Genomic DNA, 27,356 nt, shown 5'->3' on the forward strand with positions numbered 1-27,356 from the left:
TTCTGCAATCCGTGGTCCTCATTAGCTACGTACAAACCCAACCGCCATTAGGGCGCGGCCCCCTCCTCTGAGCATAAGAACCCTCTGACGCCCGGTTCTCCCTTTCGAAGACCCTCTTCTTTTCTCTGATCGCCTCGACAACAAAAAGAACGAAATCCAAACAAAACAAACCAACCAAACCAAACAGACCAAACCAAACAGCGCAAGACAGAAAGACATCCTCCCCTCTTTCTCCTCTTCTACGTACCCCCTCAACAACACAACTCAAAGCAGAAACAAACAAAATCAAAAATGCCGCCAAAAGAGACCATGAGGGCCTGGCAGTTTGCCACCCCGGGCCCCTTCGAGAAGAACCTCAAGCTCGTCGACGACCTCCCCCGCATCCCCATCGGTCTCGAGGCCGAGCAGCTCTTCATCCAGGTTCTCAGCGCCGGAATTAACCCGGCCGACTACAAAGTCCCAGAGCTGGGCGTCTTCGCCCACGCCATGATCCAGCTGCCCAAGACGGCCGGCATGGACTTTTGCGGCCGTGTCATCGCCACCGGCAAAGCCATTGGCGATATCAGGGCCAGCGACCTCGTGCTCGGCCGCCTGGAGCCCTCGGGCTCGGAGGGCTCGCTCGCCGAGTACATCGTCGCCGAGTACGACGACGTTGCCCGCGTGCAGCCCACCGTCGACATTGACGTGGCCGCCGGCGCCCCCACCGCCGCCCTGACCGCCTACCAGACCATCTGCCCCTACGTGAAGAAGGGCGACAAGGTCTTCATCAACGGCGGCTCCGGCGGCACCGGCACCTTTGGCATCCAGATTGCCAAGGCCATGGGCTGCTACGTCACCGTGTCGTGCTCCGCCGACAAGGAGGCCCTCTGCAAGGAGCTCGGCGCCGACGAGACCATCGACTACACCTCGACCAACGTCACCCAGGTCCTCAAGGAGCGCGGCCAGGTCTTCAACCTCTGCGTCGATAACGTGGGCAACTCCCCGCCCGACCTGTACACCGAGTCGGACACCTTCCTCGTTTCCAAGGGCCAGTACGTCCATGTGGGCGGCGCCATGACCCTCGACGGTGCCCGCCGCCTCTCGCAGTCCCTCTTCCTCCCCAAGTTCCTCGGTGGCGGCAAGCGCAAGTTCCACACCTTCATTGTCAAGAACGACCACGACGACCTCCAAAAGATTGCCGACTGGATCGCCGAGGGCAAGCTCAAGACCATCATCGACTCGACACACGAGTTTGAGGACGTGCCCAAGGCCTACGAGAAACTCAAGGGCCAACACGGCAAGATCTTTGGCAAGATTATCATTCACGTGCACCCCAAGAAGTAGAGGGACATGGGTTCTTGCCTTTTTGGTTTTATTTTTATTTTTTTACTCCTATTCTCTTCTTCTACGGGTTGCTCCTACAGTAAGCACAATATGATCTTGTTCAACCTAACGATAGACGACACGACGCCATGCCACGCGATGGAAAGGGGGTGGAGGGAAACGGATTGCATCTTACCCATCTATGATTGGGGTCATGGAGGAACAAACACTTCGGTTGATTCGAAGGGAATGAAAAGACGGTCGGACAGATTTAACACAAAGACAGGGCTGGGTGTTGGTGTCACGGTCGGCGGGTATTGAATTGATGTAGCGGCGCGGCGATGGCGATAGGCATGGGATGGGGTTTCCTCCTGATATGTTTCTAATATTCCCCTTGACCTCCTGGTCTTTTCTCGGGTTGGGGCTTGTTATTTTTTTTGTTCCCTCCCATATTATGTTTTATGACATACCATTCACTGTTATCGGTATCTAGGTCCATCGAGCATCTGTTTTCATGCCGTACCGTCAGTCTCAGGGAAGCTTCTTTGAAGATTTATTTCCCCCTCCATGTTGTTTCCCACCCACTCTACGGTTCAGAAATTCTTGGTGAGACATATTACGACCATGTCAAGGTCACAATGCATAGCCGACAGATGTCAACATGTTGATACCCGAGAATCCAGGCCATGTCGTCGAACTGTAACACCAGTGACCAATCTATCACCAACCTGCCGTTGCAGCCTTGTGCGAAGCTGTCTCCCTTCATCCGGGTGGGACGGTGACGGGCCGTTCCCCCGCCCTGTCCACCACCGTCCGTTCCCCTCCTTCACTGTACAAGGGAGCCTGGGTAAGGTAGTCATTGCTGTGGAGACTGGAAGAGGACTTGAAACAAAAAATAACATCGCCATGAAGGTGCTACATCGAATCACTGGCACACTTGAAGCGGAGGAAAAAAGAAAAGAAAAGAAAAAGGAAAAGAATTGAACGGAGAGGGCCTTCGTTGAGACGTCTAACGAGACAGCAGAAGATTAGCACAACAAGTCGAAAGTAAAGAGCTACAGCATTGGTTCGCTGGTTATCCATCCGGGATATCACAAACATGCAAGCCTGCAGTCGCGGCGGCAGGTTTCCCTCGCGCGGGCGCAACCAGGATATTGTGATGCAACAACGATATTGTATTGTTTCCTTCTTCCTCTTCCCCCCTGCGTGTCCATTCTGCTCCATGTTTGAATTGCGTTTGTGCTTGCTCCGGCTGCCCTGACTCATGTCATCCCATCCGTGGTAATATCGAAAAAGGGGGGGGGGGGGGGTTAGCCGTGGGGCCGCACACTGCATTGCATTGCATGGAAAGGTTGCAGTTTTGGATGTTGTGTAATCTCGGAGTCCATGAAAAAAAATCAATGCCAAAGAAGGACGAAATTCGAAATTGCGGTCGGACAAGTGAAGGATATCGTTTCTTCTTTGCTCGGCGAGCAACCAATGATACCCTTTCCATGGACCTCATGGTGTGCAGACGGGGGTTCCATTGGGTCTGTGGGATGAAATGTCGGTGTACGGTAAAGGGAGAAAGTAGGAAAGAAAAAATAGAAAAAAAAAGGCAGGCCAAGGGGGCCTAAGGGAAGGGGTTGAACTGGTGGGAGAGGGGTTCAATATCTGATGTATGAGGAGCTTCTGGCAAAGTACATATAAGTCTCCGACGGTATCATGGTAACCACGGCATCCTGCGACAGTGTCCTTCTCGGGAGACGGAAGCGGTGGGTACAGAATAATTTCCTATATGTCCGACCGGTTCATCGGCGTGTGGGGTGTTGCCAATTATTGTCTGTCTGCAAGGGACGATGCCCTAATACCGGTAGGGTCGGGGTGTGCAGGAAGACGTGGCATTGCATTCCATTTCAATCTTCCGTGAAGCTGGTCTCGACGGGTTGGAAGTGAAGACGTTCGGGTTTCGCGTTGAGGGAATCGACTCGATGAAAGAAGTCGACTATCTGGCATGCCCCTATGGCGAGGTGCAGAGTCCCTGACATCGCATGGTAGTTGACACCTCTCGTGATACAACTGTTCCCAGTATCACAACCACGTCGACGACTCTGATAGAGTCTGGTGGGCGAGAGCCAAGCGAAGATGCAACAAAAGGCATGGCAAGGTCACAAAACGTGAACGATTGGCATGATAGACTGGTGACTTGCAATATATAGGGGAAACAGCCGCCCCTTTGAATGCATTGAGCAAACTCCCAACTCCATGACCGTATAAGATGTCTGTGGGTATCTCGTAGTGCCTCGTACCAATAAAATGGTAGATGTAATGACCTCCAAATGGCCTGCCGCCGGATCTGTGCTAGCATATCCGCCATGACAAGCCGCCAGCATGGTGTCCCTCAAAACGGAGGGACAGAGAACTTGGAATCATGGAGATCGTAAAAAACATCAACCCGTCTGTAGCCGCGAATCCTCGCCCGAATCAGTCTGAAAGTGCGACTGGACAAGGCTGAGGACCCATTTCGCATCCTCGTCCTGGCCCAGCTGAGACAGGTATTTCGCGGTATCGAGGCCCATGGTGGACACACGGTCGGCAAAGCCGCCATACGACTTGGGCGGCGGGATCTGCTGCTTCAATGCCAGACTAAAGTCGCGGAAGAAGCCCAGCGCGCGCTCGGGGCTCGGGCGAGTCGGGTGGTGGAGGTCGAGATGCGGGCGGTCGATGCGGAGAGCGGTGCGGAGGCGCGGGGTCTGGGGCTCGAGGGCGAGGTATTTGTCAAACAGGACCTCGGACGGGGGCGGCCTGTCCCAGGCGTCCATGGTGGAATGCCACGACAGGGCGCGCCAGGGGGAGAAGAGGATGTACCAGACGTTCTGCTTCCAGCGCCACGTGTCGTGGGCGCGGAGGAGGTCCTGGTACGCGCCGTTGAGGCTCCGGTCCTTCATGATGGTGGCCTTGGCGCCGACGAGGATGGACAGGAGGTCGCCCTGGACCTTGTGCGCCGGTTCCTTGGGCGGCGGGTCGGGTTCTTTGACGCCGAGCTGGTCGGCTTCCCGCGCCAGCCGGTCGGCCCAGCCCCACACGATCTCTTCCAGCCCTTCGACCACCATGTACGGGATGAGCTGCTCGAGGAGCGCCTTGTCGCCGAGGAAGTGGCCGCTGCGTTCTTCCCCCGACATCCGGAGCCACTGCACCACGCGCCGGCCGGCCCCGGAGTCGGCCATGGCGGTTTGCAGGGATATGTCGCTGAACATGAGGATCTGGCGGCGCTTCGCCGCGAGGCAGCCCGTGGCGGCTTTCCGGGTCATCATGCCCTTGGAGACGGCCTCGTCGAAGACGTCCATGGGGTCTCTTTTTGTGCGGGGGACCGCGGGTTTGGTGTGATCGTAGGCGAAGAGGGGGTTGGAGAGGATGGCGTTCAAGTGCCGGTCGGTTGGACGGTGCGGGCGAGACGACGGTGAGGGTTCGGCGTTGGCATTGTTGGCATTGGCATTGTTGGAGTTGACAGCGGCCGGTGTAGTGGTTTCGGGCTCCCAGCCGTATTCATTGTCGAGCTTCGAGCGGAATGTCGTTTTCAGGGCGTTGAGCAGCCGCTGGGACTGGGTTTCGGTTAGGGGTAACGGGTGGTGGATTCGGGGCAAGATGCCCTGGAGCGATCTTGTGCCGTGCATAATGGTTTGTTGTTTGTGTTGATTCTGCGGTTTGTGAGATGGACAAGGGGACTTTCGGACGTCATGTCGGCATCCTGCTTGGACGATGCTGGACGACCAGGACACCACGATGGGGCTTGTCCTCGGGTCACGACAAGGCTAGCTAGCAACTTAGTCATAAGGCAGTCAGGTGACCATGATTGTCTCCGCATGTGAGTGGCCGCCTGGTCGTTCCAACGTTTTTCCGGACGCATGGGGTCACGCCTGTCCAGGCTGACAAGTGGGTAACCCGCTAGTCCTAAACCGGAAAACTAACACAGGTTGGGCAGAGCTGGAAAGACTTTCTTTTCTTTTTACCTTCTCCCTTGCTGACAGGTAAATATGGTCAAATATGGTATCAACTCTATGAATGACCTTTGATGTGTCCATTCAAATAATCTGTGCTTGGCCGCAAACTGACTTTGGGACGTCTTCGTATCACTCTCGTTCCTTAAAGTTCCTTGTTTTGGTGGAGGTAACCGGCACTTTTGCTTACGGGTTACCTAAGCAGACCCGCTGCCACAGAAAAACCAAAAAGCAACTCCAGATGTACTCCGTATCATCACATAAAGCCGTACCTACTTCGTACACAGATACACGAACTAGATACCTTGATTTGGCGTAAATAGCTGCCTCAAGTTAGTCTCTCGAAAAGTACAAGGTACCTGCCGCCTACCTTTGAGACTTTGTCTAGATACCTCCAAACTCCACTCTTGCCACTCGTTGGCTGGCTTGTTGTGCGTGGCTTTGTTCGACTTACCCTGGTACTTTACCTTGGTACGATACTTTGACCTTGGCTGGACGAGGTACCTATTTTAAGCGTGCAAATAGGTGTGGGTGCAAGTACCTGCCTCTCGGCTCAGGCTTCGTCTTTGACGTGCAAGGTATCAACTTTTTCTGAGCTAAGCTGGGCCCTGCACCTGCACAAAACATCTTCTCCCGTCGCTTTCTTCTTAATCCTCCCCTCCCTCCCAGCCTCGACTCATCACCACCTGACCTAAACCCACAGCCACCACCCTTTTTTCTTTGGCGACGACGCCATTTTCTTCCGTCAATCCTCTGCTTCCTTTTTATTTTTCTCCCCCTTTTTCCCTTCTTGTTTCCTTTTCGTTCTTCGCATCTAACCTCCTTCGGTCTCCACCACGCAGCTCTGCCATCGTTGCATCTCTACCATTTCTCAAGCTGTCTCGCCACCGTCGGGACCAGCTTCAACGCCCTCCTCCCCACCTCTCTCAGGCTTGGTCTCGCTCACCACAAAGGCGGACCACCGTTTCCCCTCTTCCTCCTCTATCATAATTTTCCTCCCCTCAATTACTCATGTCTGACGTCCAGGCGCGGCCTGCCGCCTCGCGCGGCAGAGGCTCCGGACGCGGTGGAAGAGGTGGTTTGTCCGGTCGTGGCGGTCGCTCGGGCGGTCGTCCCAATGGCCACGCCCATGCACACGACAAGGCCGAATCCAAGACCGAGACGGATAATCCCAGCGCGTTTGGCGACGACGAGCAGGGCGCCATCGGCGAGCTCAAAAAGCTCTATGGCTCCAAGACACCCTTGATCAAGGAAATGTTCCCTGAATGGTCCGAGGTCGATATTCTCTTTGCTCTTCAGGAAACCGATGGCGACGAAACCGAAGCCGCCACGCGCATTGCTGAAGGTGTGTTGCGCTTTTCCTTTATGCTGGCCCTTTGATTCTCACCCACCGCCTTTACAAAGGCCCTCATTCCCATGCTTTTCATGTTTCTCCCATCTCCCTTGCCTTCCTAGTCATGGCCTCTCTTCATTCCGGATTTGTCCATTTTTTCTCAATTTTGCACCTGTTCTCCGCATCGTGCATTTGTGTCGCGTGGTCACATTCCCCATCTTCATTTTCTTCATCTCCCCACTCTCCAAACCTTACCCGAATCATCTCTCCTGGTCAATCATGCTAACGTCACTCGTCGCCCAGGCACCATCTCCCAATGGGGTGAGGTTTCCAAATCGAAGAAAGCTCCTCGTAACAAGAAGGATTCCACCGCTGCCGGTTCCATCAACGATTCGTCCATGTCCACTTCGAAGCCGGCTCGCGGCGGTCGTCATGTCTCTGAGAGCGGTCGTGGCCGCGGAAGAACTAGCGATAGGGGAGGCCGTGGTGGTCGGGGCAGGTCCTCGCAAGCTGTCACCACAAACGGGGCTCGTTCAAACAAGGAGGACCAGCGCTTGTCCGTGCCGACCGAGGAATCCACCGTATGGGATGCGAAGCCCCAGGGTGCCGACACCGTCGGCGAAACCGCACCCGCTGCCGCTGCCGCTGCCACTGCCGCTGATGTGACTACCAACGACGCTCCTGCTTCTACCCCGGCTCCCTCCAGTGGCCCCAAGACGTGGGCCAGCATGCTCCGCCAGTCCACTGTTCCCAAGCCCGTGGCCAAGCCCAAGGAGGCGCCGGCCCCCAAGCCTGTTGAGACCATCGAGCCCTTACCGCCTGCCGCTCCCAGCGAGCCCGAGCCCGAAGCCAACGCCGAGCCCGAAGCCGAACCGCAATCCCAGACCGAGCCTCACCAAGAAGCGGCTCCCAGACCTCAAGAAGAAGAAGCCACTACAGCTGAAGTACCTACTGCCGTCGTCGAACCCGAAGTGGCTTTGCCACCTTCCCAGGACCAACTTACTGAGACCAATCTTGAGCAGGTCGACGATGTTTCGCACCCTCCCGCGACCCAGACCGCCGCGAGCACCGCGGCCGACTCGTGGGACCCCCGTTTCAATTCGGCCAGCGCTACTGCCACCCCGCTGTCCGCTTCGCACCACCAGCACCAAACTGCCGCCCGCGCCGCTGCCGCCATCCCTGCCGCCCCCGCCAGTGGATACGCCGCCTCGGCCTTGAAGGCCACTACTGGCGGCGCCCCCCGCACGCCCAGCTTCCAGCGCAGGGTTCTCGACCAGGAGGAGGCCGTTCGTATGCCTGGCAACCGTGAAGTTGACCGCGCCGCCGTTCAGTTTGGCGCCTTCAGCCTGGGTGGCGACGAAGACATTGATGGTGATCGCGAAGAGCCCGAGACGCGCGCCCAACCGCCTGCCGACTCTCCCGTCGCTCTTCCCCGTGCTTCTCTTCCCCCCGCCCCGCCCCAGCCGGCGATTCCCGATGCTTTCGGTGAGCAAAAGGCGGGCCCCCCTGCGGCCTCTGCCGCCGTGGCCGGCCCGGTCAGCACTGGTGCTGCTGCTCCTGCCGGTACCTTTCCCCGTGGCCCCCAGCCTCCCTTCAAGCCGCATGCTAATATGATATCAGCGGCTCCCGCCACCTCTACTGCTGCCCCTCAAGCGGCTCCTGCGTCGCAAGGTAGGTCAAGTGATCGCATGCATGAGCTTGTTCCCATTTGTTCGTATGCTGACGCAATTCTCAGCTCCCGCAAACGCACCTCAGGGACCGGCGCAATACTCTCGATTCGGCCAACCACCCTCGCAGGATGCGGCTTCTTTCGGTCAAAAGCCCCTCGATCCTTTTGCCCAGCAGATTCCGGCCTCGTCCGGTCAGGGCCAACTTGACGGCTTCCCCAGCCAGCCGACCCAACAACAGCAGCAGCCCAATCAGCCGCAACAACAGCCGGCGCAGGCTCAGCAACAACAGCCGCAGCAGCAAGGCCAGCAGCAGACCCAGCAACCGGGCGGCGCCTACAGCTCTGCTCCTGGCGAATACTCGTCGTATTACACCTCGGAGCAGCATGGTCGCGGACCGTACAACTACTATGGACAGCCGTACGGCCAACAAGGTGGACAAGGCCAGCAGCAGCAAGATGCGGCTTCGGGCCAGCAGAGAGCGTTTGGCGGATATAACGCCAACGCATCGCAAGCCGAGAACATCAGCCAGTACCCCCAGAGCGGTGGTGCTTTGCACAATCAGTCGCGCTACGGCGGGGCCGTCGCGAGCGACGCGCAAAACAGCGGCCACACGACGCCCAACCCCACGACGCAATCGCAGCAACAGCAGGGTGGCGCCGCTGCTGCTGCCGGTGGCACGGGTCAGGGATCGCAGCCTCAGACCCACGGCCAGCAAAATTACCCGTACGGAAGCCATCCGTACTACAATAACCCTTACTACTCGAACTACATGGGCTACGGCGGACACTTTGGTCAACAGGGCGGATACGGTGCTCCGTACGGCAAGGGTGGCATGTACGCCCCGTACGGCATGTCCCCACAGGGCCCTTATGAACACGCATCGTCGCCGGCCAGCGGCTTTGGCGGTCAGTCGTCTCTCCACCGAGGTGCCGATAGCGCCCTAGGCTCGGGTCTGGGCGGTGACTACGGACGCGCTGGCTCGGCGCAGGCGACCAACCCTGCCGGATTGGGAGGCAGCGGCTTTGGTGGGATCCAGGACTCGTTTGCACGTGGGGGATCGTCGTCTTTCCCGACGCAATCCGGCGCCGGCCAGGGATACAATGCGTCGACGCAACCGACGGCGGGCGGATCCACAAACGATGATCTGAAGCCTTTCGGTGAAGGCAAGACTGGTGTATCTGGCCCTTCGCCGTCGCTGGGCGGTGCGCGCCCTGGATCGGCTACGCAGAACAACCCGGCCGGCCAGTCGGGTCTCCCGCCCCCGCAGTCGAGCTCGCAGATGGGTGGGTATGGCGGCTACCCGAGCCACCTGCAGGGCCACGGCGTCCACGGGGGCAGTGGCTACGGCATGGGCGGCGCTAGCGGACAGCACGGCAATGCCGGATTCGGCTCATACGGTCAGGGCTACGGCAGCGGTTACTACGGCGGCAGCGGGCAGCAGCGCGGCTGGGGTGGTAACTACCACTAGGAGAGTGGCCACCGCAAGATCCGGATCTACTCCGATTGACGACCGATTTTCTCCCGTCCCCTCCTAACCTTTTTCTTGGGGCCCGAGTCCACACGTCGACGTGCTTAGTTTTGCCTCTATATGGCACTCTTTCCGCTCTTAATGCTCTTTTGTTTTTCTCCCCGTGTGGCAACAAACGCTCGACTCGATTTCTTCCCCAAGTCGATGGCATGGTTTGGGAAGATGCAGCGACTAGGATGGGGACACGAAGTGGGAAGAACGGCTTCTTCCACTTTGGGGAGAGGTTTTCTGGTGCCTTGGTTTTTGCTTTCTCCACTCACCCGCGAGAGTGGCGTGTATGACTTGAAAGGAGAAGAGGAACGAGAAAGAGAGACGCTCTTTGTACGATCAACATGCCGGCACAACAAAAAAAATGAAGTTCAAGGACGAAAAGGGGGGAAAAGGGCAAGGAGGGAGAAACATGTTTGGAACGGTCCGCCATCTCTGGCCTCGACGAGATTTGGGTTTTCCACCTTTTCTTCTCTCTCTTTATTTTTTGCCCTTTTTTTTTCTTATTTGTCTGCTGTTCTTGGTGTTCTTTTTAACGCGCATGGGGGCGGGTTTTGTTACATCCTTTGTCTTTGCTCAGAATGAACAGGGCTCGGGCTTTGGCATGGTCGTTATCCAACGTGGACAAACAAGAAAAAAACAAGACACAAAACAAACAGGCGAACAACCGGACTCTAATTATTTTGAGAGCACGCATGGAGGAATAAGGGGGCATTTTCCGGTGGCTGGGAGGGAAATGGTCGAGAGACGGAGAGATGAATGATTTTTTTTAGTCTTGGCATGAGATGTGAGCAGTCTGGTTAATCGAGATTGTGCTTGGCCAGGTCTTGTGTTGTCGTCCGGTTTCTCGTGACTTGTTTTTGCAGAGATGTAGTCGTTACGCAGTGATGTGCTCAAGACGGTGGGTGAGTTGAGATGTGTTGGTCAAGGAGAGTTCCATCGGTGAGAGCGACGGACTAGCCTGACATTGGGACTTGAGGTGCAAGACAAAGTCGTATTGAACATGGTATGGTTGCCTGTGGTGTTGCTATTGTGGTGGGAGGTGCCTCGATGAGGTTGTGAAGGCCTAGAAGTCTACGGAGGTGCCGGCTAAGGTGCGTTTCCCTCCATCGCGACGAGCAAGATTTGGCCATATTAATGAGAAAGAAAAGCAGTGAGTGGCTTGCCTATATAAGGTAGTAAGAAACATGGTATAGCGCTGAGATGGACAACAAAATATGAACAACATGACCCCTTTACCCATCGCCCGACCGCCTCTTCTCAAAACCTATCCCACGCCAGCCAGATGCCGGCTCCCAAAGCGACCATGCCAACAAGATACGGGAGCATCCCGACAACAGCACGGCGAAACGTCCGCATCTGCGCGTGCAGAATGGTCCTCCTCATCGCCGCCGCCTCGTTCCCATGCGGGAACGGCTCATCGGGCACATCCTTGCCCAAAAACTCGCAGATGGGACCCCAGCCCTCCCCGAGACGGTAGACCAGCAACCTCTCGGGGGGCACGAGCCGCTTCACCAAGTCGTTGTGGCGGTCGTACACCGCCCTGCCATTCTCCTCGGTCAGCCACGGCAAGACGTCGCGGTCAGAAATGTCGCGCAGCGGCACGCGCATGAAGCCCGCCATGAGCTTCTGCACGTTGCGGCTCGTGTCCATGCCGGCGAGGGGCTCGAGGTAGTCGCGGAAGAAGAGGGCGAGCGGGCCGAACAGGGCGGTGAGGATGACGCGCATGGACGGCCACCACTTTTCAAAGTCGCGGAGCACGAGGATGACCTTGGCGTCCGGGTAGCAGTGGATGAGCGACTCGGCAAAGGGCCCGGCGACGTCGGTGACGGCGTCGCAGGGGCCGAAGAGGTCGTCCCAGGCGGCTTGGGTCATGCCGCGGCCGTTGTAGGACGGGAGGGTCGGGAAGAGGGCGTCGGCGGCGCGGCCCATGTGGGCCCAGTCCTCCGGGGAGTTGATGGCCTGGAGGCCGTGGTAGACGTTTTGGTAGCCGAGTTTGGTGAGGGCGAGGCACATGGAGTAGGAGCCTGTTCTTGGGAGGCCGAGGCTGAGGACTTGCATGGGCCGGGGCCGGGGCCGGGGCCGGGACCGTTGGGGGGAGGGAGGCGACATTGTGGGGGAGTAAGGTGTTGGTGGTGAGGTGAGAGTGAGGGTGATAGTGAGGGTGATAGTGAGGGTGATAGTAAGGGTTGACAGAAAGGAGAAGCAAGAAGCAAGAGTATTTCTGTTTTATTCATTCAATATAAGTGTAGATGAGTGGACGGCCGTTGACGATTGGATAAAGCCAAAAACCCGTTGTGAGAAATGATAGCCGCATGCCCTTGTCAAGGAAGACCTCGTATTCGGATTACTATACGATGCAGCTCAGCGGCACAGCGACTCGAGATATATCGACCGGTCAATGAAAACATTGAAGTGACCATTGGGTTCAAATACAGTAACTTTACGTATTCTATTTATAAAGCTTGAATATAATTCTATTAAATAGGTCGGAAGATGTAAAGGATTTTTAACGTGTAGCGTTATAAAGGCATACTAGATTTATTGTTATTTTCTTGGGTTATGCTACTTTGTAGAAGAGGCTGAAAAAACGCGTGACCGGGGGTATAGGGAAATTACTTGTCACTTATAGAGTCGCGCTATACTTTCTATTTATGGAGCACTGGATGCGAATTTCTTTTTTCTTTTTTTTTTTTACTAAAGCAAAAGAAGAATCTATTAAAATCTATAAACCGTATAGACGGACAATACTAACAAGTACTTTCTTAATATAGCATCAAAGATTGTTATATAGAGATTTACTTACTCTATACACTGGTCGATTTAATAAGGCATGTCAAGTGTGATGTTCTCAGCTAGTGAGATAACAGGGGGTCAACTCGCTATCAGTGTGATCAGGGGGTTTTCTCTTTTCTTTTCTTTTTCTTTTTCTTTCCTTTTTTTCGAATATTCTCTTCAACAACAAATCATACGCCGCACCTCCGTTCGAACTCACCCGGAACTCCCGCCGTGTTTCTCGACTCTGTGTCTACCTCGGCCCGTGATGCTCGTCTCACTACGGCCTTAACTGCTGGTCGCCAGCTCCCGCGGCGGTCAACACGTCCACACGGTCCGGGACTCTTCAGGAACATCGTCACCTGTCACCTCCACTTTGTCGACGCACAACCGATCAGCGGCATGTACTAGGCTTTGGTCTCGCACGGGCGAGGTTCGCACAGGCGCGTGGTGTTGAAGGACGGTGGGACGTCGCCTGGATTCCCGATGAGAGAGAGACGAAACCTTTGTCGCGCAAATCCGTTCATGATGGCGATATCTGCGTTGCTGGGATAAATCCGTGGACTCCTTTTCTCGCCACTGGTCTCCTACGACATTGTTGAGTCTTAAGAGTTGGGAGTTGACTTCACGGATGAAAGTTCCAAGTCAGGTCTGCACTCGATGAGCTCTTCCTTGAGAAGCTATATACTTCGTATGCACAGGCTCACCAACTAAACGCCTCATCAACAAACACAACGCCCCTCTTGACCTTCCCCCCGCCAACAACCTCCCCAATCACCCGTCGACACTCATCCGCCATGCCCGGCGGTCCACACACAACAATACCGATATCCCCCACCTCGTCCTCCCTGAGCAGCTCGGCCCTCAGAATCTCGGCGATAGGCAACCTCGCCCCGACGCTCGTCTCGACCCCCACCCCGGGCCGATCCGAAGCCAAACGCTCCAGTTCCGGCGCAGCGGCCCCCAACAAATCATCCGACCGCATACCCCAACACAACCTGGTGCGAATACCGCTGAAGCGCCGCGCGATGGGCAGCACGGCCGTGATACCCACGCCGCCGGCGATGCAGACGAGCGAGGCGCAGCGGTCCAGCTTGCGCACCGACGGGTTGGCGTCGTACGAGGACTCGACCAGCACGGGGAGGGAGATGACACCGCCGGCCGCCTTGTCGGCGAGCAGCTTGGTTGCCCCGGACAGGGTCCGCATGAGGAGCGTCGTGCAGGGTCGGGCGGGTCCCGTTGCCTTTGTCGTCGCAGCTGTCGTTGTGGCCACCGGCACCGCATCTTTGCCGGATGAGGCGGAACTGCTAGTCCTCTGCGCGCTCTGTCCGGCGGTCTTTTCCACGTCCGTCGCCGAAGACGCCGCCGTGTTCTCCTTGGCCACGTTTGACAACAAACCGGAAGGGGCGACGGTAGACGACCCGGTAAAGGACGAGAAGACGGAAAATGGGTGCGCTTCCCAGACCCGCCAGGACAGGGTCGGGAAGTAGAGGTACGCATGGCCCTCGGCTACCACGCCGTCAATCTCGACGCGGAGGTACTCGCCGTCCGGTCCGACAGGGGTAACAGTCGCGGTCCTGACCCCGTTGGACGCCACGCGAAGAATACGCACGGCGCGGTCCAGGAACCATATCCCTCCGGCGATGTATACCCAAATCTCGTAGCCCCAGTTATACTTGAACAGGTACCAGATGTGGAGGAACGTGGCGATCAGGCCTAGGGCGGCGAGGACCTGGTGCGTCGACAGGAAGACCTGGTACACCTTCTGGCGCACGGGGAGGAGGGCGGCGGGCCACATAAGGACGAGGGCGAGGGTGGCGACGATACCCCAGACCCAGTAGTCGAGTTTCGACTCGGAGGCGTGGGTGTCGTGGAAGCGGTCGTACAGGACCAGCATGAGGACCGAGTGCATGACGGTCTGCATGATACAGGCGTAGGCGACCCAGCGGTGGAGGAGGAGGAAGGTCGAGTGGCTCCAGTTTGTGATCCATAAGAGGATGTTATTCCGCGACGCGAAGAGGAAGAGGGCCACAAAGTTGGCCATGGCGAGGACGCCGGTCCTATCGCCGATGATGAAGATGATTTGGTGCTCCTGCGACGGCGCCATGTAGTTGGGCTGTAGGAGATGCAGGGGGAAGATGGCGAGGAAGACGTTGATGATGAGGATGTAGGCGATGAAGAGGGCCTGGCTGCGGGTGGGCATGATACCCAGGTTGCCTGCTACGGGGACGCGGTAGCGGTGGCCCCAGAAGGGTTGGTCGAGCCATATCGAGATGCGCGAGGCCGCGACGGACCGGGCGGGGAGGAAGCGGAAGAGACTGAAGAGGATGGGGATGGCGCAGGTTGTGATGGCGATGATAAGACTATACACGTCGGGTGTTAGTCGGGAAGCAGACATGGAAAGATCAATACACCATCGAATACATCAGCGCTCACCTGTTTTCGCCGTGGCCGAATTCCGCCTCCTGGAACGACATTTGCCCGTTATAGCTCAGAAGCCAGGCCGCCTCATCGATGATGCTCGTCTGGTTAATAGGTTCCCGGTTGACAGCAGACAGCATATTCTCCCGGCCGATGACTTGCACATCCTGGTGTGCCAGCCGGAGCGTCTCGCCGTACGACCGGACCGGCTGCATGCCGAGGGACCTGTCGCCCACGCTGCCCGTCGCCAGGTGTCCCTCCCAGTAGTCCTCGATGGCCGACACGTAGACGCCGTCTCTCGCGCAGCCGCGCTCGATGCACAGGGCCAGGGTCCGCATGTAGGCCGCGTCCTTGAGATGGCATTCGGGCGTCGGGGGCGCGGTTTCCAGGTGGGCCGAGTCGGTGCCGTTGATGGACTCTTGACAGAGGAGGGGGCTCAGGTTGATGAGGCGTCGGCAGGAGTGGGCGCAGACGGGTTTGTAGAGCCATTTTCCGGCGCCGAGGATGCCGGTGCCGTCTGCGCTGACGAGGGGGAGGAGGAGAAGGGCCGCGATGAGGTGGGCGAAGAGGTTCGAGGGCGAGGCCCGGAGGGGGCGACCTGTTCGCCTAGCCATGGTGGCCGAGCTGGGTATGAGGACCTAGTAGGGATGCGGTGACCGTTGGGGCGTCGACAGTGGCACTCTACCGAGTTTGGGGCTCTGGGAAAGCCAAAGGCATCGACAGTTGTATTTGAGAAGAAAGACGATGCTAATTTCTAGACGCGAAAACTGTCCAATGGCCCTGTTGATATTCATTGTTCGTTTCAGTATCTCGGGACGTGAGCCCCCGTGGGATCCCTGCTCGGCCCCTGCTCCGGGCCCCTGCTCCGGCGCCCTATCCCGTCTCGATTCTGGGCATCGACGATCCCGCGCCTTGCCCTGGTTCGCGCCGCACATGTGCAGCATCTTTCGCACTGGGTGGGATGAAGAGGGAACAAACTCGGGATAGTTCCGCCGTTGCGGCACTTGGGATGCCCATGACGGACCACTCTGCATAGGGCGGCGGCTTGTCGCGACTCGCGTGCGTGCCTGGGCGCCACCGTGGCCGCCACAGCCGGGCCGGGGACCAAAGCGAGGTTCCTATTCGGGCGTTGACCCGATTTGGTCAGATTTGACAAAGATTCTTGACAGGGGTCAAGCTGGTCAAGGATAGAGGAGTGGACTGTTTGCTTACAAATGGCATCAATTGAGGTGTCGTGTGATGCCAGACCAGACTCTGCGCTCATTATCATCCGTACGACGTGTGAGAATAATAGATTTCGCTCAATCTCCCTCGGCTTGAGGTTCCACAAGCCACAACTCAAATCTCGCCCACTGGGCGGTGCCTGTTTATCACAGGCTTACTATTACACTGCTTCTGGGTATTGCATTATGTTGAGCTGCCTCACCTCCTTGTCTGTTGTCTGTTGTCTATTGGCGTATTGACGCGTTGGCGTGTTGGCGTGTTTACTCCTCTGCTCTCCCTCTGCCCAAAACTATATAGAGGCGTGGGCTAACTATGTTATTGAAAAGGCTTTCAATCGGCTGCCATGTGCATGGTTCAGCAGTACGGTCGGCGTCTACACCTATACCCAGTCGGTCGGGTGATCTTCAGCCATTCCCATGGACGGACCTATTACCGCTTAGGAGGCGCATTCGTGAAGAAAAATAGAAGTAGAATCGAAAAAGCCTTCTTCTACTCCTGGTTAGACTGAGGACTGTCGTCTAACTGCCACTGGGCTGGATGAATATGTCGTCCCTTTGGTGGTTGGGCTGCCTGGCCCCTGAGAGACACATTCAGGGGTCAAGACGAGCTGGGGCTATGATATGTATCTCACTTACAGTACAACCATCAGTCCGATTTCTCCTTAATAACGCCAGTTCATGCTTCTCACTATTATCGTCGCCATTCTTTGAAGAGTTCCGCCCGTTAAACTCACGGCAAGCCATATCACATGCGCCGCCCAGCGCCCCCTGAAGATTTACCTTTATACTCCGCCGACTATTCCCAATATCCTCTCAATATCAACATGAAGATTTTGCTCCCGGTGGCGGCGGTAGCTTGCCAATAGTCTGCGTTTAGCAATTCAGTCGACTACAAAAGGAGCCTCCCTCCTCGCACGAAGGTTGTTGTTGACCTTGGCCATCTCCTCTTCATCCGCATACTTCGTACTTGATAACTTACGTCCTGTCCAGCATCTTTCCTTGCCTCAGCCCAGCATACTCAACTCGCTTCCGATGGATCCCTTTGAGAACCTCCCCGCCGAACTGCGGGTACACATCCTCGTCCGGCTCTCGTGCTGGGCCGACCTCTTCCGTCTCACCCGCGCGTCCCCCATCATGCTTCAGCAGCGCATCGTCTTCCGAAGAAGAATCGACGATGCCATAATCAAGAACAGTCTTCCGGGAGACCTCTTCCGACATGCCGTGGCCGTCGTCATGTCGCCCGCGCCGCAGCTGGCCCCATCCAGGAGGCCAGCCGAACAGCTCATGACCCGCTTGGTGGCCGACCAACTCCCCGACCCCTTCCAGGAGAGACATTCCCCCACCATCGCCAAGCTGCGCATCCTCACCTGGCGCCTCGAGGTGTTTGCCGGCGACTACATCTCCAAGGCCGCCGCGCCCTACCTGCCCCACGCCTACGTATGCCTCCCCGACATGGCGCCGTTGCCCGTGGCGGCGTCGTCGTCGTCCGATTCAAGGCACACCCACCTGCGCTTCATGGACTGCAACGTGGCCAGACGGCTCGACGTCACCGCTCTCCGCCCCGCCGAAAAGTACCGCTGCTACCGAGCCTTCCTGCGGTTCGAGCTCATCTGCCGGGCCTTCTGGAACAACTGGCCGCTGGCATGCGAGTGGACCGACCCAATGACGGAGCCGTCCCCGGGCAAATCCCCAGCTGCCCGGTTTAATCCCGACGACCATCCCTTTTGGGACTGGGACTACATCAACAGGTACGAGGGCCGGCTGTGCCCGTCGGTCGAGTCGGAGGCGATGCTCAGCGTCTTCGAGTACGCCAGGTCGCTCCACGGCGCCCTCCTGTGGTCCTGCACCCACACCACCCTCCCGGACCTACCCTTCGACTCCTATCCCCACGATAGGCGTAATCCCAACCCGGAAAAGGGCCTCCTGTTCCCTTACGACGTGTGCTTCCACCCCGAGATGGCCTTGCACAACGAAATGGTCCCCGGGCGGACGTGTCCGGCCTTGGCTTCAGAATGCATCAGAGGGACGCATTTCATATCCGCCCTGGCGTGTTTCACGGGGCTGCTGGGCCGCATGCCCAGCCTGCTGATGGAGGAAAACAAGTGGGCGCGGCTCGGGCCGGGGGACGTGGTCATTAAGCATCCATGCTCCGTCTTTTACGAGCAGTTCACGCAAGTGCACCGCGGCGGTCAATGGATGACGAAAACCGGCCCCGTCTGGAAGATTTGCCAGCCGTCTGGCTTGGATCCCTCGTTGGGCGGACCGCCCCCAACCCTCTGGGACAGCTTAGAGCCCCAGGTTGTCGGCCCCGATCGATTCCTGTCAATGACGGACTGTTCTCCCCTGTTCTACATGGGCGCCTGGGCCTCCCAACGGGACCCGCCCCGCTGCATGGACTGCTGGCCAGACGTCGGAGAACTTGGTAGCTTGCGTATGGACTGGCCTCGCACACAGCTTCTACTTCGCGTCTACCGGCAGCGGGCCTCGTCCATTTTCGACGACAGGCGCCTGTACACCTACCCCGGACACACGCCCGTGCTTCCCACCATGTCCGGCGTGGAGCACATGTATGACTGGACGCGCTGCCGCTACTGGCGCCTCGTCATTTGGCGGCGTGCGATGAAAGAGAGGGAGCAGACTCGGATGCCTCGCGTGGTTTCCAAGAATTCCGGCTATGTCCTTCTCGATAATCCCGATTTTTCGTGATGGCCTCAAAAGGGGAAAAAAGGGGAAAAAAAGGGGGGGGGGGGGGGGGGGGAAAAGGGGGAAAAAAGGGGGAAAAAAGAAAAAAAAAAAAAGGGGGGGAAAAGGAGCAAGAAAGGGGGGAAATGGCGACAAAAAAAGCGGAAAAAGCGGAAAAAAGTATCCATACCTTGCTTGTGACGACTGTATTCTAATTATTCTAATCCCGTGATTAACATTTCACGGCAGAGCGACCGTAGCGCCAGGGGTATCAATACAACTCACGAATACAACCCATGCAGCGCCCAAGTAAAGACTGTTGATGTTGACCACCGGGGACTCACCGCCCCCTGACCCTCCGTATAACAACCTTGTCCCCCTCCAGCTCCCATCCCACACGATCCCTCGCCGTCAAGATCTCCCATGTTGCCCCTGTACACCTCTCCAAAAACGGCCGATCGACAGCCAAGTACGACCGACCCAGGCACTTGAGCGCATGCGTCCGCATCTCGTCCTCGGCGAACTCCATCAAACGTGCGCGGTGGCCGTCGACGGCGCGTCGCACCCTCCGAAAGGCGACGTAGTTGTCGTGTGCAAGGGCAGCGAGCGCAGCGTCGACCTTGGTATCGCGCAGGTTGTGGCGGGCGCGCAGGGCATAAGCGGCAGCGAGGTCGGCGCGGCGGCAGGCGGCGTCGAGGACGAGGTAGGCGACGACCTCGGCGTGTTCGAGCGAGGTGAGCGGCTGGCGCGGGTGCAGGGCGCGCAGGAGGTGGAGGATGGCCGGGTGGTACGACTCGGGGTGCTTGACGAGGACGGAGAGGCGGATGTTGAAGAGGTAGACTTGGAGGGCAAAGTCGTCGGCGCGGTGCGAGGCTACTATGCCTTCGCGGAGCTTGCGGAGGGCGGGGAGGATGTCGGAGATTGGTTTGGCTGTGGGGTCGGTGGGCGACGGCGGGGAGAGTGAGGATGGCGGCGTCGTCGTCGGCGTCGTCGGCTGTGATGGGATGGAAGGACTGGAGAGTTCGAGGGAGGCGAAGCGGCGGAGAAGTTCGTCACGTTGGCCCGCGTCGGAACAAAAGGTCATGTACCGCTCGACGATTTTGGTGTAGTAGCTCTCCTGGGTCTTGAAATCAAGCAGTCTGAACGAGTCAGTGACAAGGAGACGGAAACGATGACAATGCCGGCAAGACGGGAAACGACAACAAGACATACCTGGTGTCTCCCTTGGACGGCAAACCAAAGCTCTCGAGGGGGTCTTGATCGACGGGTTTGAGTCTTCCCCAAGGACGCGAAGGACCTCGTCCTCGTCCTCGTCCTTGGCCCCGCCGCATGGTCGAAAGAGCCAGGATGAGATGTGCGGTTGATGAGCAGGAGGCCAAGTGGGAAAGGAAGCTCTAGCCTTGCCGAAAAGAGGGGCACTTGATTAGGTCAGCGGGTCGTGCCTTTTTACCCCGGATTTCGCTTAAGCACTTAACCGGGGCGAGAAGTGCCAAAGTCAAGTGCCGAGGGTGTTTGAGGCGTATCTTTTATCCGACAATACGGCGGTACCTAACAAGAAGTAGAGTAATTATTCGTAAGGTGCTGTACCTAGGTACTGTACGTACCTAACTTCTTCATTCCATAGCAAACTCCAGTCTCCCGTCGTGATATTTATTATTTCCAGAAAATAGGAATCGTCTCGACGCTATCACAGGCTCGTATACTACGAAGTAGACAGCTCCGGTCCAGGACAGCACCGCCGACCGACCAACGAATCCCGACCCCGAGTCCCACACCCACCATCCAATGAAAAGTACCGCCTGGGGAGAGGGGCGGAAAAGTGAAGCCGCGGGGAACCTCGGCTGCGCATCCCGACCATGCGCGGAACGATGAGCTAAGACGGCGCATGTCTCGCGACGAGCTCCATGCTGAGCTTGTTCGCTGTCGATTCCTTTTTTCATAAAGCTCGTTGTTGGTCATCTGCTTCTTCATTCACAGTCCTAGTCTTCCCTCCAAATTCCCATCAATCTTTGTTGCTCTGTCGGCCGCAGCTTTACCCTCAACCTCCGTGACAATGTCCGACCGCGTATCTCAGCTTGCCGGCCACCTCAACTACCCCAAGGGGATGTTGGCCGGCCAGGTTGCCATCATCACAGGCAGCGGCCAGGGTATCGGTGCCGAAGCCGCCCGCCTCTTCGCCAACGAGGGTGCCAAGGTCATTGTCTCCGACATTGACGCCGGTATGCCTCTTCTTCCTTGTGTATAGACACATTCCGACTAACCGCTCTACTCCAGAAAAAGGAAAGGCCGTCGCCGAGAACATCAACAAGTCGGGCGGCCAGGCCATCTGCGTGGCAGGCGACATCCTAGACGCGGCCTACATCGAAACCCTCGTCAAGGAGGCCGCCGCCTTTGGCAACGGCAAGATCCACCACATCGTCAACAACGCCGGCTACACGTGGGACGGCGTCATCCACAAAATGTCCGACAAGCAGTGGGACACCATCATCGCCCTGCACGCCACGGCGCCCTTCCGCCTCGTCCGTGCCGCCGCCCCCTACTTCCGCGTCCGCGACGGCGAGAACCGCTCCATCGTCAACATCTCGTCCACCTCGGGCGTCCACGGCAACGCCGGCCAGGTCAACTACGCCCTCGCCAAGGCCGGCATCGTCGGCTTCACCAAGACCATCGCCCGCGAGTGGGGGCCCGCCTTCGGCGTCCGCGCCAACACCATCGCCTTTGGCCACATCAAGACCCGCCTCACCGACGCCAAGGAGAAGGGCGCCTTTGTCACCGGGCCCGACGGCCAGAAGATCGCCCTCGGGATCCCGACTGCCCAGCAGGCCGCTGCTGCCGGCGAGGAGCACGCTGATATCCCCCTGCGGAGACCCGGTACCGCCACCGAGGCCGCGGCTAGCATTCTGGCGGCCGCCAGCCCGCTGTTCAGCTACGTGACGGGGCAGACCATTATGGTGACTGGTGGTCGGAATATGTAGGGTGGGGATGGGAAAGAAAAGGGGCATGGAGCTGTATGATTAATACAATAGAGGAAGCTAGTCGATTTATGATTATGATTGAACTAATTGTCGGTCTTCAGTGTCGTTTATTCTTTTTTCCCGTTGTTTCCCTGTTGCCTGTTCAAACATCACTTACACATCGAGACTATAGCTGCAAAATTAAGATATGGTATTGTGGGTTAGTTGTTTGTATTGCCCCTCCAACGCCAAACCGCAGGCCGTATCATAAAAGAAAAGGAGACAAAAAAAGAAACTAAACCTTCAACCAAAGGTTCAAAACACCCTTTGCATACTCCACAATCTCATCCCCTCCAAGCTTGCTCTCGCCGTACACGCGGTCGACAAAGCTGATGGGCACCTCGGAAACCGTGCACCCCATGGCCCGGGCACGCACCATCATCTCCATCTGGAACGTGTAGCCCTTGCTCTCCGTGCTCCGGATCACCTTCTCCAGCACGGCCTTCTTGTACAGCCGGAACGACCCGGTCAGGTCGCTCACGCCCGGCCGCAGCACCGTGTCGGCGAACAGGTTGGCGCCGCGGCTGACAAACTTGCGCTTGAGGTCCCAGCCGTACACGCCGCCGTCGCCCGCGTACCGCGTGCCCGTGACGATGTCGTAGTCGCCCTCGCTCTGCCGCGCCACCATGCGCGGAATGAACTTGGGGTGGTGGCTAAAGTCGGCGTCCATGATGATGACAAAGTTGCCCGTCGCGAACTGCAGCCCGTGCACGTACGCCGTGCCGAGGCCCAGCTTGCCGGATCGCGGCTTGAGGAGTACGTGCGGCGCGTACGCCTTGACGAGTTGTTCGGCTACCGTCTGCGTGCCGTCCGGGGAGCCGTCGTCGACGATGATGAGTTCCCAGTCGAGGTTGCTGGAAGGGAGACGTCAGCTTAGGGTTCGCAGAGGAATGGGGAAGAAGTCCGGAGGGAGGGCCAATTGCAGGAAAGCATGGAAGAAGGGGAAGAGATGGGACGAGATGGGAAGAGATGGGCCTTACTTTTCGGTAAAGGTGCGATTGAGCAGCCAGGTGACAATGGGGAGGTTGCGACGCTCATTGTAGGTCGGCAGGATGACCGAGTATTTGTTCTTTGGAGCCATGGCTTCGGCGTAGGGGTCGAGCTGGCGGTCGAGTTCGAGTTCGAGTTCGGCTTCTGGTGGGAAACGGGGCAACGGATCAAACGAGCGAATGGAAGCGTGTCGGGAAATAGACGTCAGGTGGCGGGAAAGGAGGGTGGTGAAGTTGGCTTTGTGTGTCGTGGACGAAGCCGGTCTTGTGTCGACGATCGCGTCCGTGTCCTGTTGACGTTCCATCCCGGTAGGTAATAATCCGGGCGAGTACATGACAAGGGTAAGGTACACGGCACGAACCTCAACGCCCCTGAGAAAAGGTACACGGGTGTAGGTACTATATTACTAAGCAACTGAAAGTACATCCAAAGAAGTACCGACGAACACCTGCATCGTGAATCACGACCTACCTACAACGTATTTCTCATCTTCCAACTCTCAACTCATGAACATGAGAAACCCGCCCCCTCTTCACACTAGCCCTCTTTAACAGAATGTTATGGACCTCGATGACCAACAAAGCGTGCCATACCAGGCATCTGGTGCGGAAGACAGTGACGAAAACTTCGTCCCCCCCGACTCGGAAGCCGAAGACGAAAACGACGTGATCAAACTCGAAATCAGTTCCGACGAAGACTACGATTCTCTTCCCAGGAGAAAAGGGAGGCGCCCCGCCAGCCAAAAGGCACCGAGCAGACAGACGAAAAAGCAGCCGCCCAGCGCCGACCCGAATGCCCTGGCCCAGTACCCCCCCTCCGCCCGCCTGACGCAAACCCGCTGGTACTATGGCGTCCTCAGCGGCTGGATCCGCACCTGCTTCTGCGAGGATTTCTACGGCCCCGACAAGGGCGCCGTGGCCGCCGCCGAGCGCATGGTCAGCCGCTGGCGCAACTACGAAGTGCTGCCGTCCAAGCTCCTCGACCAGGACAGGTGCCCCGAGCCGACCCCGTGGGTGGCCGACGGCTTTGAGTTGGCCCAGGCTGTCGCGCAGGGGGACTGGTTCCGTCGCTTTCGAGACCATCTGCGCCGCGAGGGCAAAGGGCAGACGGGCCGGGGGTTGAGTGAGGACGAGGCGGGCCCTTACCTCGTTCGCCCGATTGCCGACTTGAACGTTCTCATCGGACCGTATATCTCTCACGTCTCCCAGAAAGAGTTCACTTTCACCCACCATCAGAGCATCACCCTCGGTCAAGACGGTTTGCCGTTTGATAATGGCAGTGGCGAGGCGGCCCGGTCTGGAGAAAAACCAGCGGGTTGGATGTTCGACGTCGGGGGCATCGTCACGTCCATGGCTTGGGCTCCCAGGACCAAGTCCATCACTCAGATCCTCGCCTTGGCGGTGGTTCCGCACACCGACCAGGACTTTGACGCACGCGAGGCCGCTAAGCACACTCCGTCGAGCGAGGAACAGAAACGAGGCATCGTCCAGCTATGGGCGTTCCATGGCCTCCAAGCGGATAACGGGGTTATGTATCCGTCGAAGGAACCACCGCGCCTCGCCCAGGCCTTGTGTTTTGATTGGGGCAGGGTGAAGAAAGTCGAGTGGTGTCCGGTACCTTCTATAGTGGATGGTCATCTCGGCGTTTTGGCCGTGCTCTCGGGAGACGGCCATGTCCACGTCCTGTCCATCGACGAGCCAGACCCAGAGCGAGACGGCCCCTCACTTTATGGTAGGATTCCTCATTCCATTCTTTTCCTATCCATGCCACCATGCTCACAGCCACTAGAAAAACTCGACAAACCGCTAGTATCCCTGGGCCACGACGACGAAACCTCGGTCGACGTGACATGCTTCTCCTGGGCCGGCGTCAACCGCATCGCCACAGGACACAGCGACGGCACCGTAGCCCTCTGGTCCCTCGCCCCGCGGTGCTGCCTCGCCCGCCACGCCGCCCACAACACCCACGTCATCCACATCGCCTCGGCCTACCCGTCGCACCCGCACCTCGTGGCCTCGACGCCCGTCAGCGGGCTCATGACCCTCCTCGACCTCCTCGACCCGGGGTCCGAGACCACCTGCCAGACCAACCCGTCGACCGTGACGCAGTCGAACCTCCTGCAGTGGTGCGACCACCTCCAGGGCTTCTTCTCCCTCACCGCCTCGTCGAGCCCGCTCAACACCACCGTCTCCTTTGTCCACTCGCGCGCCTTTGCCACCACCATGCGCAAGGTCATTGACGGGGACGCCGCCCCGACCGCCCTGGCCGTCGGCTTCCACCACCCGTTCCTCCTGGTCGCCCTGCTCGACGGCTCCGTGTGGGCTTGCAACCCGATGAACCGCATCTTCGCGCCGCGGCATTACCCGCCTGGCCACAAGGTGAAGATTCTCGAACACGAACACGTCCCTGCTACGCGCTTGCAGACGGTCCCTGTTCTCGCCGAGAAGAATGGCGTCGGAACTACTGCCGCTGCTGCCGCCACCACCGCCCACAAGCCACCGTTCCGAGGCGTCTCGCGCATACTACAGGGCTTCGAGGCCACGCTCAACCACGGACCCAGGGCGCTGGTGCACATGGGCCAGGCGCAGAAGAAGAGCAAGGGCACGCGAAGGAGGTCGCGGCACAAGTCCACGGATAAGGGGAGTGGACGAGGGAATGCGGCGAGGAATGCGGCGGGGGACGGGAACCGGGAGGAGGAGTTTGGGCTGTACTCGGATCCGACCAAGGTGATCCTACAAGAGCCGCTTTCCCGGACCACGGCCATGGCGTGGAATCCGAATATCGACTTTGCTTGCTGGGCGGGCATGGCCATGGCGTCTGGACTGGTGAGGGTCTTGGATTTGGGTGTGGACCATTAGGAGTGTGATTTTTAAGATACCCATGAGTGGAATAAACTGCATCATTTTCGTTAAGGTATATCCAGTCTTCTCGCTGCTCCAGCTCCCCGACTATATGTGAAGAACAGCTTTCCGAACGCCAGTTGGTTCCGTCCGGCAGTTGATTCCCGGCCCGCCCGAGGCTCCACTCCACTCGGACAAGGTCGGACAAGGAGAACTCGCTGATTCTTGAGTGGATTTCCCAACAAAACAGGAAAAACACATGTGAAATTGAGAATACGAGTGGCTTGGGTGACAACCTGCGACTGGAATGGCGCCAGAAAATCGGAACGTGTTGAGAATCTCAAGTCTTTGACCTCTGTCTTATCATCTTCACATTCCGACCTACTCTCGCAGTCGCCCAGACAAACATACCTCAACTCGGTGGAAATGCCATCCGTCACCTCCAGCGACGGCCCCAGGAACCGGCGCGGCCCGACCGCAACCGTCCTCACAACCGTCACCAACCCCGCCCCCGACCCCAAACTCGTCGCCGTACAAGAACAACACGGCCGCGTCCGCATCCGCCTGCTCACCTGGGACGACCTCCCCGCGTGGCAGCGCGACAACACCTTCCTCCTGACGGGCTACCGCCAAGCGTCGTCGTCGTACCGCGCCTCCCTCGCCAGCCTGGCCTACCTGCACAACGAGACCGTCAACATCTGGTCGCACCTCGTCGGCGCGCTGTTGTTCGTCCTCCTGGCCGCCGCGGGGCTTTACGGCGCCGTCTTCCTCGGCCATGAGATTGCCCCGCGCTACGCCACGGCTTCGCGCGCCGATGTGCTGGTCTTTGCCTGCTTCTTCGCCGGCGCCGTCGCTTGCCTTGGTATGAGCGCCACTTTTCACACCCTTAGCAATCATTCCCCTGCCGTTGCGCGCTGGGGGAATAAGCTCGACTATGCGGGCATTGTGTTGCTCATTGTTGGGAGTTATGTCCCGGCTTTGTATTACGGATTTCGGTGCGATCCGGAGTTGATGGTGATGTATCAGTCTATTGTAAGTTCTATTCTTCTTCCCTTCTTCTTTCTTCCTTTCCTTGTATTATCTATTTATCATCACCTGCCCTTGACCCCAACCTCCCCAACTAACGTGTCAAAGATCACCCTCCTCGGCTTGGGATGCGGAATAACCGCATGGATGGATCGTTTCCGCACACCAGCCTGGCGACCCGTCCGAGCCGCCATGTTCGTCGCCCTCGGCCTCTCGGGCATCGTGCCCGTCGTGCACGGCTTGAAGCTGTACGGCCGCGACGCGCTCGAGCGGCGCATGAGCCTCAGCTGGGTCGTCGGCCACGGCGCGCTGTACGTCATCGGCGCCTTCATCTACGCCGTACGTTGGCCCGAGAGGAGATTCCCGCGGAGGTTCGACATTTGGGGCAGCTCGCACCAGATTTTCCATTTCTTCGTCCTGGCTGCGGCCGCGACACACTGCGTGGGCATGGGCAAGGCGTTCGATTACCACCACGGAGGGATGGCTGCTGAATGTTAAACCGAAAGTATACGTCCTGTTTTGTTTTTTTCGCCCCCGTTTGTGCACAATAGAGCGACATTGCACGCATCATAGAGAGCTGGCCAGTG

The 27,356-nt window shown here is 57.9% G+C and overlaps 12 protein-coding genes across 12 annotated transcripts; 6 read left to right on the forward strand and 6 right to left on the reverse strand.

Moving 5' to 3' along the window:
• Window positions 1-291: 291 nt before the first annotated feature.
• ACRALDRAFT_1069091 (uncharacterized protein) lies at window positions 292-1,323 on the forward strand (the record flags this gene model as incomplete). Its single annotated transcript, XM_071017630.1, has 1 exon — window positions 292-1,323. The coding sequence occupies one exon, from the start codon at window positions 292-294 to the stop codon at window positions 1,321-1,323; it is 1,032 nt and encodes a 343-aa protein (XP_070877944.1).
• Window positions 1,324-1,814: 491 nt separating this feature from the next.
• On the reverse strand, window positions 1,815-5,363 carry ACRALDRAFT_208028 (uncharacterized protein; the record flags this gene model as incomplete). Its single annotated transcript, XM_071022381.1, has 17 exons — window positions 1,815-1,886; window positions 1,940-1,999; window positions 2,031-2,101; window positions 2,133-2,217; window positions 2,289-2,311; window positions 2,341-2,357; window positions 2,402-2,563; window positions 2,631-2,766; window positions 2,789-2,833; window positions 2,934-3,039; window positions 3,089-3,128; window positions 3,180-3,286; window positions 3,347-3,515; window positions 3,544-3,703; window positions 3,737-5,070; window positions 5,130-5,198; window positions 5,308-5,363. The coding sequence occupies 17 exons, from the start codon at window positions 5,361-5,363 to the stop codon at window positions 1,815-1,817; spliced, it is 2,712 nt and encodes a 903-aa protein (XP_070877945.1).
• Window positions 5,364-6,290: 927 nt separating this feature from the next.
• On the forward strand, window positions 6,291-9,750 carry ACRALDRAFT_2040972 (uncharacterized protein; the record flags this gene model as incomplete). The annotated part of the gene is made up of 4 exons (XM_071021112.1): window positions 6,291-6,624; window positions 6,916-8,175; window positions 8,233-8,283; window positions 8,348-9,750. 4 exons carry the CDS (start codon window positions 6,291-6,293, stop codon window positions 9,748-9,750), a joined length of 3,048 nt encoding a protein of 1,015 aa, XP_070877946.1.
• Window positions 9,751-11,058: 1,308 nt separating this feature from the next.
• Window positions 11,059-12,221, reverse strand: ACRALDRAFT_1092594 (uncharacterized protein; the record flags this gene model as incomplete). Its single annotated transcript, XM_071019621.1, has 3 exons — window positions 11,059-12,022; window positions 12,061-12,118; window positions 12,194-12,221. 3 exons carry the CDS (start codon window positions 12,219-12,221, stop codon window positions 11,059-11,061), a joined length of 1,050 nt encoding a protein of 349 aa, XP_070877947.1.
• A 1,002-nt stretch (window positions 12,222-13,223) lies between these two features.
• On the reverse strand, window positions 13,224-15,703 carry ACRALDRAFT_1075292 (uncharacterized protein). Its single transcript, XM_071018361.1, has 2 exons — window positions 15,010-15,703; window positions 13,224-14,936 (listed from the first exon to the last, which is right to left on the reverse strand). The coding sequence occupies exons 1-2, from the start codon at window positions 15,606-15,608 to the stop codon at window positions 13,277-13,279; spliced, it is 2,259 nt and encodes a 752-aa protein (XP_070877948.1). The 5' UTR covers window positions 15,609-15,703; the 3' UTR covers window positions 13,224-13,276.
• A 1,004-nt stretch (window positions 15,704-16,707) lies between these two features.
• ACRALDRAFT_2017804 (uncharacterized protein) lies at window positions 16,708-16,961 on the reverse strand (the record flags this gene model as incomplete). The annotated part of the gene is made up of 3 exons (XM_071019906.1): window positions 16,708-16,795; window positions 16,823-16,844; window positions 16,907-16,961. The coding sequence occupies 3 exons, from the start codon at window positions 16,959-16,961 to the stop codon at window positions 16,708-16,710; spliced, it is 165 nt and encodes a 54-aa protein (XP_070877949.1).
• An 80-nt stretch (window positions 16,962-17,041) lies between these two features.
• ACRALDRAFT_1069096 (uncharacterized protein) lies at window positions 17,042-18,923 on the forward strand (the record flags this gene model as incomplete). Its single annotated transcript, XM_071017631.1, has 2 exons — window positions 17,042-17,068; window positions 17,208-18,923. 2 exons carry the CDS (start codon window positions 17,042-17,044, stop codon window positions 18,921-18,923), a joined length of 1,743 nt encoding a protein of 580 aa, XP_070877950.1.
• A 316-nt stretch (window positions 18,924-19,239) lies between these two features.
• Window positions 19,240-20,197, reverse strand: ACRALDRAFT_2071357 (uncharacterized protein; the record flags this gene model as incomplete). Its single annotated transcript, XM_071022180.1, has 2 exons — window positions 19,240-20,038; window positions 20,112-20,197. Coding segments are annotated over 2 exons (885 nt in total), but the record flags the coding sequence as incomplete, so codon positions are not given.
• A 755-nt stretch (window positions 20,198-20,952) lies between these two features.
• Window positions 20,953-21,874, forward strand: ACRALDRAFT_2017807 (uncharacterized protein; the record flags this gene model as incomplete). Its single annotated transcript, XM_071019907.1, has 2 exons — window positions 20,953-21,118; window positions 21,174-21,874. The coding sequence occupies 2 exons, from the start codon at window positions 20,953-20,955 to the stop codon at window positions 21,872-21,874; spliced, it is 867 nt and encodes a 288-aa protein (XP_070877952.1).
• Window positions 21,875-22,148: 274 nt separating this feature from the next.
• Window positions 22,149-22,994, reverse strand: ACRALDRAFT_1055628 (glycosyltransferase family 2 protein; the record flags this gene model as incomplete). Its single annotated transcript, XM_071015856.1, has 2 exons — window positions 22,149-22,767; window positions 22,894-22,994. 2 exons carry the CDS (start codon window positions 22,992-22,994, stop codon window positions 22,149-22,151), a joined length of 720 nt encoding a protein of 239 aa, XP_070877953.1.
• A 469-nt stretch (window positions 22,995-23,463) lies between these two features.
• On the forward strand, window positions 23,464-25,761 carry ACRALDRAFT_1080555 (uncharacterized protein; the record flags this gene model as incomplete). Its single annotated transcript, XM_071019040.1, has 1 exon — window positions 23,464-25,761. The coding sequence occupies one exon, from the start codon at window positions 23,464-23,466 to the stop codon at window positions 25,759-25,761; it is 2,298 nt and encodes a 765-aa protein (XP_070877954.1).
• Window positions 25,762-26,169: 408 nt separating this feature from the next.
• On the forward strand, window positions 26,170-27,267 carry ACRALDRAFT_2100928 (uncharacterized protein; the record flags this gene model as incomplete). Its single annotated transcript, XM_071023033.1, has 2 exons — window positions 26,170-26,775; window positions 26,878-27,267. The coding sequence occupies 2 exons, from the start codon at window positions 26,170-26,172 to the stop codon at window positions 27,265-27,267; spliced, it is 996 nt and encodes a 331-aa protein (XP_070877955.1).
• Window positions 27,268-27,356: the final 89 nt, after the last annotated feature.

Source organism: Sodiomyces alcalophilus, assembly GCF_042370955.1.
Source record: "Sodiomyces alcalophilus JCM 7366 unplaced genomic scaffold ACRALscaffold_2, whole genome shotgun sequence".
NCBI classification, from domain to species: domain Eukaryota; kingdom Fungi; phylum Ascomycota; class Sordariomycetes; order Glomerellales; family Plectosphaerellaceae; genus Sodiomyces; species Sodiomyces alcalophilus.